Below are 19829 nucleotides of genomic sequence, written 5' to 3'. Positions count from 1 at the left end.
CTGCCCGGGCACGGAGCGCCGAGGGCCACAGAGTCGGGGTGTGGTTAAAGCATGGGGGCGTGGTTTTAAATGTAGGGGCGTGGCTGTGTGGATGGGGGTGTGGTTAGTCGGGCGGGGCCTATCCGGGAGCGAGAGGCGTGTCTGGGGGCGTAACCGGACCGTCTTGGGGCGTGGCTTGATGAGCTGGCCGCGGGCGGGGGGCACGGTGCGATCCAGGGGCGCGGCTCACATGTCGGAGGCGTGGCTGGGGGCGGGGCTCCATAAAGTCGGCGGCGCCGCCGGAGAGCCCCGTAAATCGCGGCGGGGCAATGAACGGTGTGCAGGGTTGGTGCGCGGTTCTGGATGTGCGGCCCCACAGCGAGAGCCCGGTGAGTCCCCGAACCCCCTGGGCACCCTAGGCCCTCGGGGCCGCCCCTTCCCTGCTTCCGGTACTGCTGGTGTTGTCCCCCGTGGGGCTTGGTGCGGGGGGTCCTGTGGGTGGAGCGAGGCTGTGCCTGTCCGGGATCACTGCCATAAATTTTCCCCACTGGGTCCAGGCTTGCCCGCAGCCATGAGTGGTTCAGGGGAATGTGGAGGGGCTGCTGGTTCTGTGGCTTGCGACTCTTGCTGGGTCGATGCGTGGGGACTTGGTGAACCCCCCTGACGTGGGCAAGCATGGTGGAGCACAGCAAGGGACGCCGCAGCATCGGCACTGGGGTCCCACCATCACCCATCGTGCTTACGGGGGGCACAGGGTCACACACAGGTGTGGAGCCACCCAAAACAGGCTGATTTTTGGGGGTCTGCCGCCCTTGAGTGGCGTCCCCGGGCTACGGCGGCAGGAGCCGCTGGCACGAATCTCTTTTGGCGCTTCCCTCCCTTGGCTCCGGCAGAGCCTCGCGTCCTTCCCTTCCTTCTCCTTGGGTTTTCCCCACCGCCGACAGCAGCCAGGCCACCGCCGGCAGGACAGGCCCTGGGTGGGGCTGGCAGCAGCCCAGACCCTGCCCTGCCGGCAGGGCGCCCTGCGCGCCGCCGAGGGGGAACAGCCGCCGGCGGCGCTGCCGCCGATTCAACTCTTTGCTCAGCACTTGGTGACCAAAGCGATCCCCCAAAGGCACCAACGGCGGCAGGAGAACCGCGCCGGTGCCCGGCTGCTTTCCCCTCTGTGCCCGGCCGGTGCCGTACTGGGTGACTCAGCTCTGAGTCTCCTCTGAGAGACTCCTAATTCCCTGTGGCTTTCCCGGCCTTATAAGGAGCGCTGGCAGAGCTGGGCTGGTTTGGCTAATGGCTTCTTAGGGCGATAAGGCGCCTCGGCGAGCCCCAGACACTAGAGCTGTTTGCTGATGATCCTCGCTGATACCCTCTGGGTCAGGTCAGGGCCTGTCTTGATGGGACAGACGGACGGATGGACAGACAGGACACCCTCCCCGTGCTTGCCCAACCCCGATGTTGGCATCGCCGCCTGTGGGTCCTTGGTGCCACCTCTCCTCCTCCCAGGATGTGGTTGGGATTTTCACGGTTCCCCAGGAGCGGGGTCAGTATCTTCCCTTCCAGCCAAGCTCTTCCCAAATGGAGATTTTGGGCTTGAAAGATGCAAAACAGAATAAAAGATTTCAAACCAACCTTGGTGTCCCTAAAGGCTCATCCTGGGCAGCACCTGAGGATTTGGCTCTTGCTGAATGGTTGGACCAAAGGGGCTGTTGGGATTTTGGGAGCTCTTTTTCACAGGGCACTGGATGGGAGCATGGCTGCCCTGCCAAAAAGCCTCCAGCTGCCAGTGTCACACTGCAGCCAGCGCAAAACCCGGCTGAGCCTGCCCGATGCAGCTAATTGCCGAGGAAAACCAGGCTGGAGCAGCCCTTGGGATGCAGGGTTGGGGCCTTAAGAAAGCAGTGTCTCCCCCAGGTGGGTTTTTCCAAGCAGGAGACAGATTTCAGGTGTTTCATCATCTTCAGAGCACTGCCCACAGTGCCAAACCCTTCTGTTTGCTCTGGAAAACTATGGATGGGGCCCCAAACCCACTGTCCCCTCTGCTTTGGTGCTGCCAACTGCAGCTGAGCATCAGCAGAATGGATTTAATACCAGCCAGGGGGGAAAGGAGAAGGGTTGGGGGGTCCTCATGGGTTCACTCCTGCCCCAGCCCAGTTTGGCACCATGGAGAAAGAGGTTGGCATGTGCCAGCCTTGGGATCGCTCCAGCTTTATGTTTGGGGAGCTGCTTCAGCTGGAAACCAGACGGTGATGAAACTTTGGCAACAGCAGAGCTCCCATGGCTTGGGAGCTGAGCTGAAGGTGTCCTCTCCTCTGCTCCAGCCACTGGCTGCAGAGGCTGCTGCAGACAATCTGGGCAGGGAGGGGTTCACTGTCACCCACCCCGGCTTCTGCCATGGGCCAGGAAGGATTTACCGCACCCAAAACTGTGGTTCTCAGCCATGGTGGTCCAGGGAACCTCACTCCAGCATCCACTTCGTGTCTCACCATCCTTCTGTCCCACCCAGCACAGAGGATGGTGATGGTGGAGCCTTCCCATTGGCATGGGTGGTTTCCTGGTAGTTTGACCTGAGGTTTGGTAGTGCTGATGCCGGCTGGGGGAGGCACAGGCTGCTGCCTGCTTCCTGCCACAGCTGGTTGGCACTGGTGGCTCTGCAGCAGCTTGAGCCAGGAGCTGCTTTGAGTGGGCTCTGCTGGGGTTTGAAGATTAAGGAATGGATTGGGTTGCAAGGGACCTCAAAACTCAGCCAGCCCTAATGCCCTGCCATGGGCAGACACCTCCCCCCAGCCCAGGTTGCTCAAGGCCTCATCCAGCCTGGCCTTCAACACCTACAGGGAGATGGCAGCCACAACCTCCCTGGGCAACCTGTGCCAGGCTCTCCCCATCCTCGTTGGAAAGAATTTCTTCCTCATCTCCCCTCTTCCAGCTTCAGTCCCTGGAGTGAAAGCTCCTGCATGCCAGCTGCAGCTGGTTTTGGTGGCAGGGATGGGAAGGAGCTGGCTCTTGGCTCTCCCCACTGTGGAGCTAACCTAGGTGAGAGCTTTCCTTGGCTGCCTCCCACCCTCACCCAGGCTTGATGGGACAGGGATGGCCATGGTGAGATCCTGGGATCCTTAGACTGGAGATGAGGAAGAAATCCTTCACAGTGATGGTGAGGAGACCCTGGCACAGGTTGCCCAGGGAGGTTGTGGCTGCCCCCTCCCTGGAGCTGTTGAAGGCCAAGCTGGATGAGGCCTTGAGCAGCCTGTGCTGGTGGGAGGTGTCCCTGCCCATGGCAGGGGGTTGGGGCTGGATGAGCTTTAGGCTGCCTTCCAACCCATTTCATGATTCTCTGATCCTGGTGCTTGTAAACAAAGCTGCAAGTATGGACCCGTGGAGGGACCCAGCTGGTGCCAAGGCTTCTGCCCTGCTGCTGCAATGCTGTCTCCCTGCTTCCAGCTCTGGCCTTGCTCTGTGGCCCCTTTGGGTTGGGCAGCAGGATGGTGCTGAGCCATGCTTCCTGTGGACACCTTCCTGTGGCTGAGAGCCCTGGGGCTGTTTGGCCTGGACAGGAGCAGCCCCAGAGGGGATCTGGTCAATGTTTGCAAATATGCGAGGGGTAGGGGGCAAGAAGGCCTCTACCCCCTGGCCAGGCTGTGCTTAGTGGTGCCCAGGGCCAGGCTAAGGGGGGCAAGGAGCACAAACTGGACCCCAGGAAGTTCCACCTCAGCAGGAGGAGAAACTTGTTTGGTGTGAGGGTGCTGGAGGCCTGGAGCAGGCAGGAGGTTGTGGAGTCTCCTGGTGTGGAGAGCTTCTAGCCGCCCCCCAAGATGTGTTCCTGGGTGCCCTGCCCCGGGTGCCTCTGCTTGGCAGCAGGCTTGGCCTGGCTGATCTCCAGGGGTCCCTTCCAACCCCAACCACCCTCTGAGTGGTTTTTGTGCCCCACGCTGCTCCTTCTCCCATTTTTCTCCCTGAACTTCCTAACTTCTTGGGTCTGGCCAAGCAAAGCTTTCCCTGGAGGAGAAGCTGCAGGCAAAGATCTGGCACTGCTGAGCGCCAGCCATGCCCAGACCAGGTTTCTTTTGGCACGGAGTGGGGGAGAGAAGGGCCAGGGCCATGCGTCGCGGGTCTGGGGGAGGGCTCCCGCTTTCCCCAGCAGCTGGAGTCGGCGGAGCAGCACACAGCCAATGTTTTGGAAACAAGCAGATGGCTTGTTGGGGCTTGGCTGGCAAGGAGGGCACCTGGAAGTGCCAAGGGAGCCAAAAACGCCTTGGCAGTGCTTTGGGAAGCTGACGTGGCTGGGGTGTGGTGAAAGGCAGGCATCCGGCGCTGCACAGGCACCCAGCCTGGCTTCGCGGCGCTGCCAGCTGAGGGCTGCTGCCCTGAGCCTGGCCCTGGCACACCCAGCAGCTCCTGTGGCACATGGAGCAGCTCCTATGGCCCTGGCACGCTGAGCAGTTCCCATGGCATGCCAAACAATTCCTGTGGCATGCTGAGCAGTTCCTGTGCCTGTGGCACGCCGAGCAGCTCCCATGGCACGCCGAGCAGCACCCCTGTCCGTGGCATGCCAAGCAGCTCCCATGGCACGCTGAGCAGCAGCCCTGTCCGTGGCACGCCAAGCAGCTCCCATGGCACGCTGAGCAGCACCCCTGTCCATGGCACGCCAAGCAGCTCCCATGGCACGCCGAGCAGCACCCCTGTCCATGGCACGCCAAGCAGCTCCCATGGCACGCTGAGCAGCACCCCTGTCCATGGCACGCCAAGCAGCTCCCATGGCACGCTGAGCAGCACCCCTGTCCGTGGCATGCCAAGCAGCTCCCATGGCACGCCGAGCAGCACCCCTGTCCATGGCACGCCGAGCAGCTGCCATGGCACGCCGAGCAGCACCCCTGTCCGTAGCACGCCGAGCAGCTCCCATGGCACGCCGAGCAGCACCCCTGTCCGTGGCATGCCAAGCAGCTCCCATGGCACGCTGAGCAGCACCCCTGTCCATGGCACGCCAAGCAGCTCCCATGGCACGCCGAGCAGCACCCCTGTCCATGGCATGCCAAGCAGCTCCCATGGCACGCTGAGCAGCACCCCTGTCCGTGGCATGCCAAGCAGCTCCCATGGCACGCCGAGCAGCACCCCTGTCCATGGCATGCCGAGCAGCACCCCTGTCCGTGGCATGCCAAGCAGCACCCCTGTCCGTGGCATGCCAAGCAGCTCCCATGGCACGCTGAGCAGCACCCCTGTCCGTGGCATGCCAAGCAGCACCCCTGTCCATGGCACGCCGAGCAGCACCCCTGTCCATGGCACGCCGAGCAGCACCCCTGTCCATGGCATGCCGAGCAGCACCCCTGTCCGTGGCACGCCGAGCAGCACCCCTGTCCGTGGCATGCCGAGCAGCACCCCTGTCCGTGGCACGCCAAGCAGCACCCCTGTCCATGGCATGCCAAGCAGCACCCCTGTCCGTGGCACGCCGAGCAGCACCCCTGTCCGTGGCATGCCAAGCAGCACCCCTGTCCGTGGCATGCCAAGCAGCACCCCTGTCCATGGCATGCCAAGCAGCTCCTGTGGCACAGTGAACAGCTCCCATGGCATGCTGAGCAGCTCCTATGGCATGCCCAGCAGTCCCTGTGGCCGTGGCACACCCAGCAGGTCCTATGGCACGCTGAGCAGCCCTGTGGCTGTGGCATGCCAAGCAGCCCCTGTGGCATACTATGCATCCACCCTTCAGGCTCACCTTTAAGAACAGCTATGAGTGCCAGCTGCCTGGGCATCAGTGAGGTCTGTCTGGAGGGGGGGGGGGGAGTTATGCTGTGCCATGGGTACACGTGGTGCCATTGTGGAGCTGTAGGTGGAGAGTGCCAACCCCACAGAGTGTTCTGGGTGCCCACATGCTGCTTTGGGGGTCTCGATACCTTTTGGGCAGCTCCAAAGCTTGTTGAATTCTGCAGGGTGGTGGATGTGGCTGAAATGGTTCTTTGGTGGGTGGCACTGGGGCTGTGCCCACAGAGGGTGGGCAGAGCTGGGGTGGGGTGTGGATGTCACAGTAGGGCATGAAGGCTAAATCTGGTACCTCTTTGGTGGGTGGCTCTGGCAGGGAGGCTTTGGATGAAGAGTTAAGTGGTGAGGAGCTCCATGAATGGTTGTGGCTGTGAGCTCTAGTGCCAGTCATGCTGGTAGCTGCCCAAATGGGCAAGGCTTGGCCAGGGCTGTGCCCACTGAGGATGGGCAGAATAGGGTCAGGTGTGTGGATGTCACAGCAGGGCATGAAGAAGGCTGAATCCAGCCAGGCCCTGGTGGGTGAGCTGTGGATGGCTGCTTTCACCCTTCTCTAGGGCTGCTACCAAGTCTGTGCCCAGCCCTGCCACAGCCAGTGAGGGCTGTGAGGCCTGGCAGAAGTTGGCATGTATGGAATCCAGCCTGGTCTGCCCCAGCCCTGGCTCAGCCACAGCTCCTGCAGGCCCTGGTGGGGCTGAGGAAGGCTCTTTGCTACCCCCTGGTAACCGCAGCCCCACTTTATCAGCAGCAGCTCCAACCCATGGGGGCAGGGTGGCTTGTCCCAGGCCTGTCCCTGGTGCCAACCTGGCTCTGGGTTCATGCCAGGGCTAGAGGTAAAGAGACTTCTCCTGGAGCCCAAACTTGCAGCTCAAAGCCATCTCCTATTGTAGGACAACGTGAAGGTGCTGAGGCTGACTCTGCCCAACCAGCTGCCTGGGGAGCAGTGCCAGCAGGCCAAGCAGAAGGTGAGGTCCCCACTCTGGGCTGAAAACAGAAGAGTTTGGGTTAACAGGGAGCAGGGTTGGGCACTTTGTGCTCCATGAAGGGAGTCTCAGCTGCTGCTCAGTGCCGCTCACAGGCCGCACTCGGTGCCACCTTGCCCTGACAAAGTTGCCTGGTGCCAGGCAAACCATTCTGGCCAGTGCCACCCATTGCCACCTCTCTGAGGGCTCTGCTGTCTCTGTCTCCTGCAGCCAGTGGGAAAAGCCTTTGCCATGGTGGCCAACAGGTCCAGCAATGGTCACTCCCTGGCCTCTGAGTGCATCAAGTCCAACGATGGTGACGAGGAGATCATCAAGGTTGGGTTCCTGGCTCTGTGGTGCTGGGGATGGCAAAAGGGGTGGGGGGAGGTGGCACCACCATGGAGCTCCTGGTTGTAGTGGCTGCCCTGGTGCTGGAGGGATGCAGCAAGAAGCCACCCCTGTGGTAGCTCTGTGGGGTGGGGATCGCACAAGAGGGAAGCAACCCCAAAGGGGAAATTTGTGTCTTGGGAACCAGTTAGGATCCAGCTGGGTGCTGGGCTCTGGGGCTGCCCTGGGGGCTGGGCTCTGGGGCTGCCCTGGGCAGGTTAAGCACAAAGGGAACTTGTGCCATGGGAAGACTTGGGCTTGGTGTCCTGATCCCTGTGGGGCTGGTTCGCTCCTGGTGTTCCTGGGCTGGGGGGAGCAGGGGGGTCCTAATGAGCTGCCACCATCCCTCCTGGGCAGGTTTACCTGAAGGCTCGAGCTGAGGGCAGCATCAGCCACGAGGAGCACATCAACCAGCTGAAGAGTGAAGTTCGCTACATCCAGGAGGTAGCTCAGCCTGCGGGGGGCGTTGTGGGTCCTGGGGGCACAGAGTGGACCCCAGGAGGTTTCAGCTGAGCAGGAGAAGGAAGTTGTTTGGTGTGAGGTTGCTGGAGGCAGCTGCCCAGAGAGGTTGTGGAGTCTCCTGGTATGGAGAGCTTCCAATCCCCCCCAGGCATTGTGCCCCTGGGCAGGCTGCTGGGGGAGCCCTGCTGGAGCAGGGGTTGGACTGGGTGGGCTCCAGAGCTCCCTTCCCACCCAACCATGCTGGGATTGGGGAATTCTGGGATTCTGCTCTGGCACAGCCTCAGCAGAGCCAAACTCTCCAGTTTGTTGACTTGGCCTTCCAGGGCAGTTGTCTAATCAAGAGCCATCAATTAATTCAGCCTGACTAATTGCTCTGCTCTCTGGGCTGAATTTGAAGGGAGGTGCAGAGGACCTTTTCCCCCAGGGCTGTCCCCTGCCTGCTTGGGTGAGGCCCTGCCACAGCCTCACCTCCAGAGGCAGCTCCCTGGGCATGGCTCATCTCCCAAACTCGACTGGATTAACCCTTCCCCCTGCTCCTGGGGAGCATGATCCCCTGGAGAGCTGGCTGCATGGTGTGGAACTGGGTGGATGTTGGGGTCTTGGGCAGCCTGGCCTTGGAAAATGAGAGGTAAAAGTGGAAAACTGAAAGAGTTCCATCAGGGTCTAGGCTGGAAGGGACCTTAAAGGTCATCTGCTGCCTGCCATGGGCAGGGAAACCTCTCGGCTAGACTTGGTTGCTCAAGGCCTCACCCAGCCTGGGGTTTGGGTTTGCTCCCATGGAGGAGTTTCCATGCTGAGCGCTGGCCCAGGGAGGAGTAAGGGCAGATGTGGTAGGGCAGGTCCAGATCTTTGACCTCATCCTTTGGGTTGTGCCAAACTGAGTGGTTTTCACCCCAAAACAGGCAGCCTGTCCCCACAGCCTCCCGCTGCACCCAGCATGGCCGTGGCTGCAGCTCCAGGGGTGTTGCTCAACCAGAGCTGGAGAAAGTACTGCAGGTCTTGTGTGAGGTCCTTCCCCATCCTGGGGCTTCAGCTCTTCTGCTCTGAGCTTTCCCAGAGCTTCCCCCAGCCCAGAAGGGAGCAGGAGCCTGGTTCCAAAGGGGCTTTTGTGGCCAGAGCTGAGCACAGCTTGGCCCTGGATTGGCCCTGCCAGAGGAGCTGAAGCAGCACCCAGCCAGGCAGCTCAATTTAATCCTGCATGTGGAAGCCATGGTGGTGGTACCAGACTGTCCTCATCCTGGTGTGAAAGCCCTGAGGAAGGACTGGATCCAGCTGGATCCCACTCAGGGATCACTCCAGGTTCTTGGCTTTTGGGGTTTGTTTATTTTTCACTCCTGGTTTTTTCCCTCCCATGGTGTGGGAGAAGCTGCCTGGTGAGGATGGAGCTGCTGGCAGGCAGACCTGTGGTAGAGCCTCTCCCCTATCTTGAACCATCCCTGGAGGTGTTTGAGGCCAGGTTGCCCTCTCCACCTCATTGTCCACCACTCCAAGGGTGGTGGAGGCCTGGAGCAGGCTGCCCAGAGAGGTGGTAGAGCCTCCATCTCTGGAGTCATTCCAAACCCACCTGGATGCCATCCTGGGCAACCTGCCCTGGGTGCCCTGCTGGAGCAGGGGGCTTGGGCATGGTGACCTCAGAAGGTGCCTTCCAACCACACCCTGCTGGCATGTGGGGACTGTGACAACTGCACTGCCCCACAGTCACCACCACATCCCAGGGGCCCTCACTTCATTGTCCTCCAGCCCCTGGCTCTGGGCAAACGGAGCCAGCACAGGGAGCAGAAGACAATCCTGGGCTGGCCATGGGCAGGACCTGCAGCTAACAATGAGCAGCTGTCTGAGGGGCTCAGAATGGTGCCCTTCTGGCATCTGCTGTCTCTGCCAGTCACTGCTTTAAACTGGGAACCAGCTGGGGCTTGGCTGCAGGCTCTGGTGAGACACCAGGAGGGTGCAGTGGGCAGGGGCAGGATGCAGGGTGCTGGAGGATGGGGTAGCTGAGATGGTTTGGAAATCAAAGATCTGTGAACATCTTCACTATGAGGGAGAGGAGACCCTGGAATGGTTGTCTGGAGAAGCTGAGGACATTTTGTCCCTGGAGGTGTTCCAGGGCAGGCTGGATGAGGCCCTGAGCAGCCTGGGCTGGTGGGTGGTGTCCCTGCCCATGGCAGGGGGTTGGAGCTGGATGATCTTTGAAGCCCCTTCTAACCCATGGGTTCTATGACCCCAAAGGCTCAGGCTGGCAGGGCACCAGAGTTGGCACCCCAGCAGCATTTGGTTTCTGGTGAGGTTGAGGGGCAGTGCCCATGGGGATGAAGCTCTATTGCCTCCCTTTGCCAGGCCAGAAGTTCTCTGAAGAAGCTGAGAGAAGACCTAAGTGGTGAACTTGAAAACAGACAAGGAGCTGAAGAGCAGCCACAGGTAACAGGAGCCTTGCTGGGGCCTTTGGTGTCATCAGTTCAGGAGGTGCCACCTTTCAGGGTCAGCCACTGCTAGAAGAGGCCTTAGGTTGAGCTGGGCAGGAGCCAGCAATGGGCACTGGCAGCCCAGAAGGCAAATCCTGGGCTGCATCCACAGCAGTGTGGCCAGGAGGTGACAGAGTGGACTCTGCCCCTGTGCCCTGGTGAGACCTCACCTGCAGTGCTGTGACCCCTGGCAGAAGGAGGACCTGGAGCTGCTGGAACAGGTCCAGAGGAGGCCACCAAGATGGTCAGAGGCTGAAGAACCTCCCCTGTGGAGACAGGCTGGGAGAGTTGGGGCTGTTGAGGCTGCAGACACCTTGGAGCAGCCTTCCAGTACCTGAAGGGGGCTACAGAAAGCCTACAAGGACCTGAAAGGGCCTTCAAGAGATCTGGACAGGGGCTGTTCAGAAGGGCTTGGGGTGATGGACAAAGGCAATGGTTTGGAACTGGACCAGGGCAGAGTTAGGTTGGACATCAGGAGAAGTTCTGCACCATGAGGCTGGGGAGACACTGGAACAGATTGCCCAGGGCTGTGGTGGAGGCCTCACCCCTGGAGGCATCCAAGGCCAGACTGGATGTGGCCTCCAACCTGCTCTAGTTGGAGGTGTCCTTAGGGGAAAAGATGACCTTGGAGGGTCCCTTCCAACCTGATGCATTCTATGATCCTGGAGGTGTTTGTGGGGACCAAAAGCCACCTCAGCTCCCCTGGCAGGTGGAACCCCCAAACCCCACATCCCAAGGAGGTAGGGAGGGAAGGCTCTGGCTGCCCAAACATGCTGCTGTTTGCCGCTTCCAGTGGGGGTTGAGTTGCTGTGGGACCCCAGAGCCAGCTCTCTACATGGGGCCACAATGGTGAATGTGGCTGGGCTGGCTGGTGTCACATCCCTGTCCCTCTGTCCTCCTGATGCAGGGCACACTGGAGAGGCAGAATGGGACCTGGCTGCAGCACGAGAGGCAGCCTGAGGACTGCTGGGAGGAGCAGGTAGGGAACTGAAGAGAAGGGTTGGTGCCATGAGAGAAAAACAACCAGCTCCAGCTGGACATCTTCATCCCAGCTGCTGACATCCAACCTGCTGGGCACCCACTGGCTGCTCCAGCTCAGCCTCCAGGCTCTGGGGCAGGGTGGGGGCAGTGCAAATGGGAATGTTGGGATTTACACCACAGCACATGGCAGGCTTGGAGCAGGAAACTTCCACTGGGAGCTCTTTGGTTTTTGTCCTTGCTGGGGCAGAGTCTCAGGGATGGCCTTTTGGGCTGGGGGCCTGGCTGAGGTTGCAGGGTCTCAGGCTGTCCAAGCAGGCACCCTGCAAACAGAGCCCCAGAGGGCTGCTGGCTGCGGAGCCTGGAGGGCAGCCAGGTGTGGGGGTGGGGACAGCAGCTGTGGCTCCGGACAGCTGAGCAGTGGTTACCAAGGCTGTTGTCAGCAGAGGTTCCCAGGTTGGGGTTGGAAGGCTCCTTTGATGCCTCCTGACTGCTCACCCTGCCCTCTTGCCGTGGTGTCTGGGCAGGAGGAGGCAGAGTGCTCGGGGGAGGATGTGGAGAAGATTCGCCAGACGGCCAGGAGGCTCTTCAGCAGGCTGCAGGAGGCTGAGCAGAGGCACCAGCTGGAGAAGAAAGCCTTTGAGGTGACCCCACTGCACCTAGTGCTGCAGGGAGAGCCTTGGGGTTGGTGCATTTGGGTGGGTTTTAGATGGTTTTTTGGAAGCCTGAGAAGCTGCAAGGGTTGGTGACAAACTGAGCAGGAGGCAGCAACAGCAACCAGCAGCCCAGAGCCAGCCCTGTGCTGGGCTGCAGAGAGAGCAGGGAGGGGATTCTGCCCCTCTGCTCTGCTCACACCTCACCTGCAGCACTGCAGCCACTTCTGGAGCCCTCAGCACAGCAGCGACCTGGAGCTGCTGGGCAGGGGCCAGAGGAGGCCACCGAGATAAGCTGCAGAGCCTCCCCTGTGGAGACAGGCTGGGAGGGTTGGGGCTGTTCAGCCTGGAGAGAAGGCTCCAGGGAGACCTCAGAGCAGTTCCAGTGCCTGAAGGAGCTCCAGGAGAGCTGGGAAAGGACTTTGGACAAGGGCTGGGAGTGCCAGGCTGAGGCACAATGGTTTTGAGCTGGGAGAGGGGAGACTGAGCCTGGAGATGAGGAAGAAATTCTTGAGAGTGAGAGTGAGGAGAGCCTGGCACAGGCTGCCCAGGGAGGCTGTGGCTGCCTCCTCCCTGGAGGAGTTCAGGGCCAGGCTGGATGAGGCCCTGAGCAACCTGAGCTGGTGGGAGGTGTCCCTGCCCATGGCAGGGGGTTGGAACTGGCTGAGCTTCCAACCCTACCCATCCCATGACTCTCTCAATCCATGGTTTGTGTTCCCAGGGCTGTTTGGCCTCTCCTGGCAGAGCAGCCAGCTTGGTGTGACCATCAAAATGCTCTGAGGGATTCCAGAGCTACCCAGCCCCCTGCCAGCTGGTGCCCAGCTGAGTCTGAAGACACCCAGGCTTCCCCAGCTTAAACCCCCGTGAACCACCTGGGCTGGAAGGCAGTGACCCCAGACCCTGCTAGGCCTCTCTGACCTCAGGGGTGTTTGGGAGGGGGAACAGAGACACCCCCAGGATCATAGATTCATGGAATGGGTTGGGTTAGAAGGGACCTTCAAACTCATCCAGTCCCAACCCCCTGCCGTGGGCAGGGACACCTCCCATCAAGGAGGTTGCTCAAGGCCTCATCCAGTCTGGTCTTAAAGGGTTGAGGTGGCCACAAATTCTCTGGGCAACCCCTTCCAGTGTCTCCCCACCTTCACAGTGGTCCTCAAGACATCACAGACCACCCCAAGATTTCCCAGCAAGTCAAGCAGGGACCAAGGCTATGGTCCCAGGCCCAGTGCTGGCTGCTGTGGCCATGGTTGGTGGCTGAGGTGTCCCTCAGAGCTCCTCTGTGGGGCTGTTTGCTAGGGACAGGGAGGCCCCAGGACCCACTGTGTGGTCTCCTGAGCTGTCAAATGGTGCTGCTGGAGCCACAACCACCTTCAGTCCCCTCCCTTCCTGGGCCCTGCTGATTCATTGTCCCCTTTGGTGTGTCTGGAGTGACTGCTCACCTCCTGGATGGGCTGAGCCTGCCTGTGTCACCCACAGCTGGTGGCACTGGTGACATCCTGCTCACATCCTGCCCCACAGACCAAACAGGTCCTTGCCAGCCCAAGGGCTTCCCCGGGGTGGGGCATGGGGGGGGACAGCCACTGGGGAAGTGGGTTTGAGCTTCCTCCAGCATGGAGATGTCTGCCTGCCCTGAGGACAGCTCTCCTGCTGGGGAGGGTCAGTGTGGCTTGGAAGCACACTGGGGTCTCTGGTCAGCCCTGGTGCCAAGTGTGGGCTTGAAGCCTGGATGGAGAGGACAGGGATGGGTGCTGGGCAACTGTTGGTCTGCTGGCACTGCCCAGATGTTCTCAATGCCTGAGCCTGTTCCCAGCTGCCTTGGGCACCCACATGGGCACCTTGTCTTCTCTCAGCTCCCACAGCTCCTTGGGCAAGGGGCCTGAGAGAAGCCCCACGGCAAAGGCGTCTGGAGGAGCTTTGATGGCTGCTGGCTCCTTTGAAGTGCTTTGAAGCTGGGAAGCTTCCTCAGGCAGCTCCTGTCTGAAGTGCATTGGGCTGAGACCCCCCTGGCCTGCAGCAGAGGGCTTGGAGCCTGCTGAGGCTTCCAGCACCACTATGGCTTGGGGGTCCTGGTGAGGGCCAGGGGTTGCAGCATCCCCATCTCGTTGGCAGAGGACGGTGGCCCAGTACCAGGAGGAAGCAGAGCAGAGGAACTGTGCCCTGAGGAGAGCAGAGAAGAGCATCCTGGAGAAGGAGGTGCAGGTGGAAGAGCTGCAGAGGCTCCTGGCAGGGATGGAGAAGGTACCAGCCCTAAAGTCATGTTGGGGCTGACCCCAGCAGCGTGGTGCCAGCTCTGCTGTGGGGGGTGAATGGAGGGTGATGAGGTGGGGGGGGGCTCAGCATGGACCCCACAGTGAGTCTTGGACCAGCTGCTGGGTACCCAGCACAGGGAGGGGTTGAGCTCTTGACCAGGTTTAACCTGCAGCTGCTGGGGCCTTTGCTGGTTTCAGGCTTGCATCGCTCAGGTCTAGCAGAGCTGGTTGGGCCATGCTTGATCTTCCAGGTCTCCTGGAGACCAACAGACAGTCTAGACAGGCAGCTGGCTCTGCCCGTGGGGGCATGTACACAACCTCCAGCCTGCAGCACATTTCCTCTGGAGCTGTGGGGCTGTCCTCCTGCAGCAGGGAAGGAGATGGGGGTTGGTGCCTTCCCCATGTCAGATAATCAGAGAACCCCTCTGAGGTGGGACCCAAACTTCCCCTGGAGTGGGACCCAAGCCCTCTCTGAGGTGAGACTGAAATTACCCCTGAGGTGGGACCCAAACACCCCTGAGGTGGAACTCAAACCTCTCTGAGATGGGACCCAATCCCCATCCAGGTGGGACCCAAATTTCCCCTGAGGTGGGACTCAAAGCCTCCAAAGGGAGCCCCAACCTCCCTTGAGCAGGGCCTGGCCTTGCACTTGTCAGTGTCTGCCTGGGTCCATTGGAGTGGAATCAGAGAATTGTTTGGGTTGGAGATCTGAGTCCAACATCAACCCAACACCACCCTGGCCCCAAGCACCATGGCCACAGGTTCCTTGAACACCTCCAGGGCTGGTGACTCCACCACCTCCCTGGGCAGCCTGTCCCAGTCTCTGACCACTCTTGCAGGACACAAATTGTTGCTCATGGCCAACCTGAACCTCCCCTGGGGCAGCCTGAGGCCATTTCCTCTCATCCCATCACCTGATCCTAGGGATATATCCTGAGGGTGAGGGAGTGGGTCGCCACTACTGTGTGTGTCAGGAGCTGCCCTCCTCCATCCACCTCTCCCATGTCCATCCTGCTGCTGGGGAGGCTGCTGAGGTGTTGGTTGGGCTGTGGAGGCCACAGTCCAGGGGTGGTGACTTGTCCTGCTGGTGGTAACTCAGCCTCTTCACCCCACGCCAAGGAGCACAGGAGCCTGCTGCTGAAGATGAAAGAAGGAGAGGCAGAGCTGGTGAGGCTGAGGAGTGTGGAAGGTGACAAGCTGGCCCAACAGGACAGGTGAGGCTCTTGGGCCACTACAGCTGAGGTTGCCAAGTCCTGGAGCAAGCCCACGCCGCTGGCAGCTGGCTGGGGCAGGAACATTCCTGCCATGGGTGTGCTCCAGCTCTGCCTTGCAAAACAGCTCCCAGCAGCTGACTCATCCCCAGGCAGCTCCTGCAGTGCTGCTCTGCTCCCAGAGAGCCACAGCTGGGCTGCCCTGCATCAGACAATCATGGAAGAGACCTCCAAGGTCATCCAGTCCAACATCAACCCAGCAGCACCATGGCCCCAGGTTTCTGGAACAGCTCCAGGAATGGGAACTGCACCACCCTCCTGGGCAGTGTGTGGCAGTCCCAGACCACTCCCCAGCCCTCTTCTCCAGACACTTCCCCAGTTTCATTGCCCTCCTCTGGCTCTGCTCCAGCCCTCAAAGTCCTTCTGGCACTGAGGAGCCCAACCCTGGCTCCAGGCTCGCAGCTGTGGCCTCCCCAGTGCCCAGCCCAGGGGCACCATCCCTGCCCTGTTCCTGCTGCCCACACCACTGCTGCTCCAGGCCAGGCTGCTGGTGACCTTCTTGGCCACCTGAGCACCCCCTGGCTCATCTTCAGCTGCTGGCACCCAGCATCCCCAGGTCCTTTTCTGCTGAGCAGCGCTCTCAGCTCCACTGCTGGCTGGGAGCTGGGAGCAGCTCCTGGGCAGGCTCCACTTCTCGGCTGGTTCCACCCAGCAGGTTTCCTTCTGCTCCAGGGGCTAACTGGCTTAGCCTCATTTCTGGAAGGCCTTGTTTGTGGCCTGACTCTTCCTGATGTTCCTGTGGCCCTGGAGTCTGTGGTTGCCAGTCTCTGAGTAGGTTTTGTCTCTGCCTCTCCTTACCTTCTCTAGTCAAAACATCTCAGGAGACCTCCTGCAGAGGAGACCTTGACTGATGGAGCTCTGGGCAGAGCTGGCTGGGTGCTACCTTTCTGAGACACTCCTGGGTTCTTCTCCTGTCCTTTTGCCAGGTCAGCCCAGCTGGAGAAGGAGGTGACAATGCTGAGAGAGAAGATCCACCACCTGGATGACATGCTGAAGAGCCAGCAGCGCAAGGTCCGCCAGATGATCGAGCAGGTGAGCAGGGCAGGGCTGGGAAGAGGATGCTGAGAGCAGGGACAAGACAAAGGCCACAAAGAAGCCATCTCAGCTGCATGGCACTGAGGAATGGTTGAGTTTGGGGGTTAGGTTTGGGGATTGAGTTGTTGAGGGCAGCCCCAGGCCCTGTCCTGCAGCCAGCAGTGACCCTGAGGTGACAGCCTGAGGGGCTCTGCTGTGAGCGGCCCTTGGGCTAAGCAGGAGAAGAGAAGGAAGCAGCAGGGGAGGAGTGGGCTGAAAGGGTTCAGTCTCCAGCTTTGGCAGCTGAGGCTCCTTCTCCTAGGGCTTAATGAGCAGACTTCATCTGATTGGGGTTTTGGAGGTCATGCTCTGGGTGTTCCAGGCAGAAGATGCTGTCCTCCTTCCTGGACACTTGGCCAGTCCAGGAGGAGCCAAAAAGGAGCTTCTCAACTTCTCTGAATTTTCTCTTCCAGCTCCAGAACTCCAAAGCTGTGATTCAGGCCAAGGATGCCATGATCCAGGAGCTCAAGGAGCGAGTGGCCTACCTGGAGGCTGAGGTGGGGTCCTCTCAGGATGGCCACAGGGTCTTCTCCAAGCTCTGAGCCTCTCATCAAAACCTCCTGGTGTGGGTGGCTTGGTGTGGGACTGAAGGTCATGGCTGATCCCCTCACAGCAATGAGCTTTGCTCTAACTGCCACCAGCAGAGCCCTCCCCTGGCAGTGCCACCCCCTCAGTAGAGGGGAAGGTGCCCTGGGCAGCCCCAAGGACTCTGTTGGGTCCCTGATCTGCTGTGGTGGCTTTTTGGTGGGGTTGGGATCTCCAGTTGAGTCCCAAATCACCTCAGCAAGAGCAGTCTTCTGGCAGCAACCCCCTGTGGCCTACAAAGGCAGAGCTGAGCATGTGGGTGGCAGAGAGCAGCAGAGCCCTGGGGGAGCCACGGAAGTGCTTTGGCTGAAGAAGACCTTGGGGATCATCCAGCCCATCCTCAACCAAGGCTGGGGCTAAGCCATGGCCCTCAGCATCACATCTCTGCATCCCTGAAACACCTCCAGGGATGAGGATTCCACCACCTCCCTGGGCAGCCTGGGTCAGGCTTTGAGAACCTTTCCAATGAAGTTTCTTCTGTGCCCAACCTGAACCTCCCCTGGGGCAGCTTGAGGTCATCTCCTGTCTTGTTCCTTGGCACAAGACCCCAGCCCCCACCTGGCTCCAGCTTCCTCTCAGAGAGTTGCAGAGGCCAATGAGGGTCTCCTCCAGCCTTACCACCCCCAGCTCCCTCAGCTGCTCCTCCCCAGCCCTCTTCTCCAGACTCTTCCCCAGCTTCATTGCCCTCCTCTGGCTCTGCTCCAGCCCTCAAAGTCCTTCTGGCAGTGAGGAGCCCAACCCTGGCCCTAGGATTGCAGCTGTGGCCTCCCCGGTGCCCAGCCCAGGGGCACAATCCCTGCCCTGCTCCTGCTGCCCACACTGTGGCTGCTCCAGGCCAGGCTGCTGGTGGCCACCTGGGCACCCCCTGGCTCCTCTCCAGCTGTTGTTGAACAAGACCCCCCAGGTCTTTTTCTGCATTCCAGCTTCTGGGATGAGAACCAGTCTCAAACCTTCTTTCTGAGAGAACAACTGAGCCTGCAGCTGCCTTTGGAGTGGTGTCTGCCTTCCTCAGTGACCTCTTTTGCTCTTGACTCTGTGGGGATGGGGTCTATCAGCACAGCTCCCCCTGAGCCCAGGCACAGAATCACCTGGTTGGAGAAGTCCTTAAGATCATCAAGTCCAAGCAGAAGCCAACATCTCCCTGGACACAGCTGTTAGACCACAGCCCACAGCTCCTCATCCAAATGACTCTGAAACACCTCCAGGGATGGGGACTCGACTACCTGCCTGGGCCAGTCCTGACCACTCTTGCAGGGCAGAAATTGTTCCTCATGGCCAACCTGAACCTCCCCATGGGCAATTTAAGAACATCCAGTGGGACATGCTGGTGGGTTTCTATGGTGGGCATCCCATGGGTCTTACCCCACCATCCCAGCTCTCCTTTGGTGAGCAGTCTCCAAACACCTTGTCTCTATGATCAGATGATAGGAGGAGAAGAAATGGCCTCAGGCTGCCCCAGGGGAGTTTCAGGCTGAGCCATGAGGCACAATTTGTGTCCTGCAAGAGTGGTCAGGCACTGGCCCAGGCTGCCCAGGGAGGTGGTAGAGTGTCCCCATCCCTGGAGGTGTTGAAGAGCCCTGTGGCCATGGTGGGGTTGGGTTAATGTTGGACTGGATGCTCTTAAAGGTCTTCTCCAACCCAAGCAATTCCATGAGTCTCTGTGGGGCTGGATTTCATTTCCCTCAGGAAACAGCAGCCCCATGAAAGAGTTCCCCCTAGAGGGCTCCTTGGGCCCAGCTCCTGCTGCTATCCCTGGCTGCTAACCCTGGCTGCCTCTCTTGCAGAACCTGGAGATGCATGACCGCATCGAGCACCTGATCGAGCAGCAGGTCAGCCGCGGGGCCCTCAGCTCCCGGCCGCGCTCCAAGTCGGAATACGTCAGCAGGTAGGTGGGGAGCACAACCCCCAGTCTGCCTCTCTACCCCAAGGCTGCTTCTGCAGGTCCACAGCTCAGCAGGGACACTGTGAGGTGCAGGCCAGCAACCAGAGAGTGATAGAATTGGTTGGATTGGAGAAGACCTCCAAGGTCATCCAGTCCAACATCAACCTGACCATGGCCACAGCTTTCTGGAGCACCTCCAGGGCTGGGGACTTCACCACCTCCCAGGGCAGCCTGGGCCAGGCCCTGATCACTTGCAGGACACAAATTGTTCCTCATGGCCAACCCGAACCTTTCCTGGGGCAGCTTGAGGTCATCTCTTGTCCTGTCCCTTTTTCCCTGGCAGAAGAGCCCAACCCCCCGCTGGCTGCAGCCTCTCAGGAGCTGCAGAGAGCAAGGAGGTCTTCCTCAGCCCTTTTCTTCTCCAGCCTCACTAACCCCAGCTCCCTCAGCTGCTTCTCCCCAGCCCTCTTCTCCAGACCCTTCCCCAGCTCTCTTGCCCTTCTCTGGCCCTGCTCCAGCCCTCAATGTTCTTCTGGCACTGAGGAGCCCAACCCTGGCCCCAGGATTCCAGCTGTGGCCCCCCCCAGTGCCTAGGGGCACAATCCCTGCCCTGCTCCTGCAGTGGGGAGCAAGGACCCTCCTGGGGGTGCTTTTGGGGAAGATCCATCACTGCTGGGGGGCTGGAGCAGGACTTCCCCCACGTTTTCCCCCCAGAACCCCTCCAGTTTGGCTGAACAAAGCCTTTGTCTCCCGCAGCAAGCGGCTTCTGGGACCCAAGCCACTGCCTCTCATCCGAGTGGTGGAAACCTGAGCTGTGAGGGCTGGTCCCAGCTGAAGACTCTTCCCCTTGTTCTCCTCGCCTGGATTTCCCTGCTTGGCTGCCATCCTCTGGCCTCTCTGCTCCCCGGAGCCATCAGCAGAGGCTGTGCCCTGAAGAACCTCAGCAGCCGAGGACCAGGCGTAGCCGGGGCTGTCCTGGCAGAGGAAGGAGGTTTGCAGAGCATCAACCTTGCTGTCCCCCAAATGGATCCTCCCAGGGATGCCAGTTTGGAGGTGGGCACCAGCTGGCAGCAGCAGAGTGGGCACCGTGGTCGGCTGGCTGGCTGCGGGGCCAGGCTGGCTTTTGCCGGCTCGGTCCTGGTTTTGTCAGGG

General features: G+C 60.4%; 1 protein-coding gene across 2 annotated transcripts; it reads left to right on the top strand.

Annotated features, from left to right (window-relative positions):
- The first annotated feature begins 292 nt into the window (after positions 1-292).
- Positions 293-19753, top strand: TUFT1 (tuftelin 1). Of its 2 annotated transcripts, XM_054179213.1 has the most exons (13): positions 293-368; positions 6606-6680; positions 6909-7013; positions 7422-7508; positions 9861-9941; positions 10893-10964; positions 11491-11607; positions 13726-13854; positions 14985-15079; positions 16063-16168; positions 16624-16707; positions 18580-18680; positions 19434-19753. In XM_054179213.1, exons 1-13 carry the CDS (start codon positions 309-311, stop codon positions 19486-19488), a joined length of 1167 nt encoding a protein of 388 aa, XP_054035188.1. In that variant the 5' UTR covers positions 293-308; the 3' UTR covers positions 19489-19753. The 2 variants fall into 2 exon arrangements, with proteins under 2 accessions (XP_054035188.1, XP_054035189.1); XM_054179214.1 differs by lacking the exon at positions 6606-6680 and having other exon boundaries at positions 306-368.
- Positions 19754-19829: the final 76 nt, after the last annotated feature.

Source organism: Dryobates pubescens (genome assembly GCF_014839835.1).
Source record: "Dryobates pubescens isolate bDryPub1 chromosome 41 unlocalized genomic scaffold, bDryPub1.pri SUPER_41_unloc_2, whole genome shotgun sequence".
NCBI classification, from domain to species: domain Eukaryota; kingdom Metazoa; phylum Chordata; class Aves; order Piciformes; family Picidae; genus Dryobates; species Dryobates pubescens.
The sequence above is the reverse complement of the archived record's forward strand: the minus strand, read 5'-3'. Positions and strand labels throughout refer to the sequence as shown.

Coding starts and splice junctions, on each gene's coding strand:
- TUFT1 (XM_054179213.1), top strand. CDS start 309: ATGAACGGTGTGCAGGGTTGGTGCGCGGTTCTGGATGTGCGGCCCCAC. Junction 9,942..10,892: donor GAGCTGAAGAGCAGCCACAG/GTAACAGGAGCC, acceptor CTCCTGATGCAG/GGCACACTGGAGAGGCAGAA. Junction 15,080..16,062: donor AAGCTGGCCCAACAGGACAG/GTGAGGCTCTTG, acceptor TCCTTTTGCCAG/GTCAGCCCAGCTGGAGAAGG.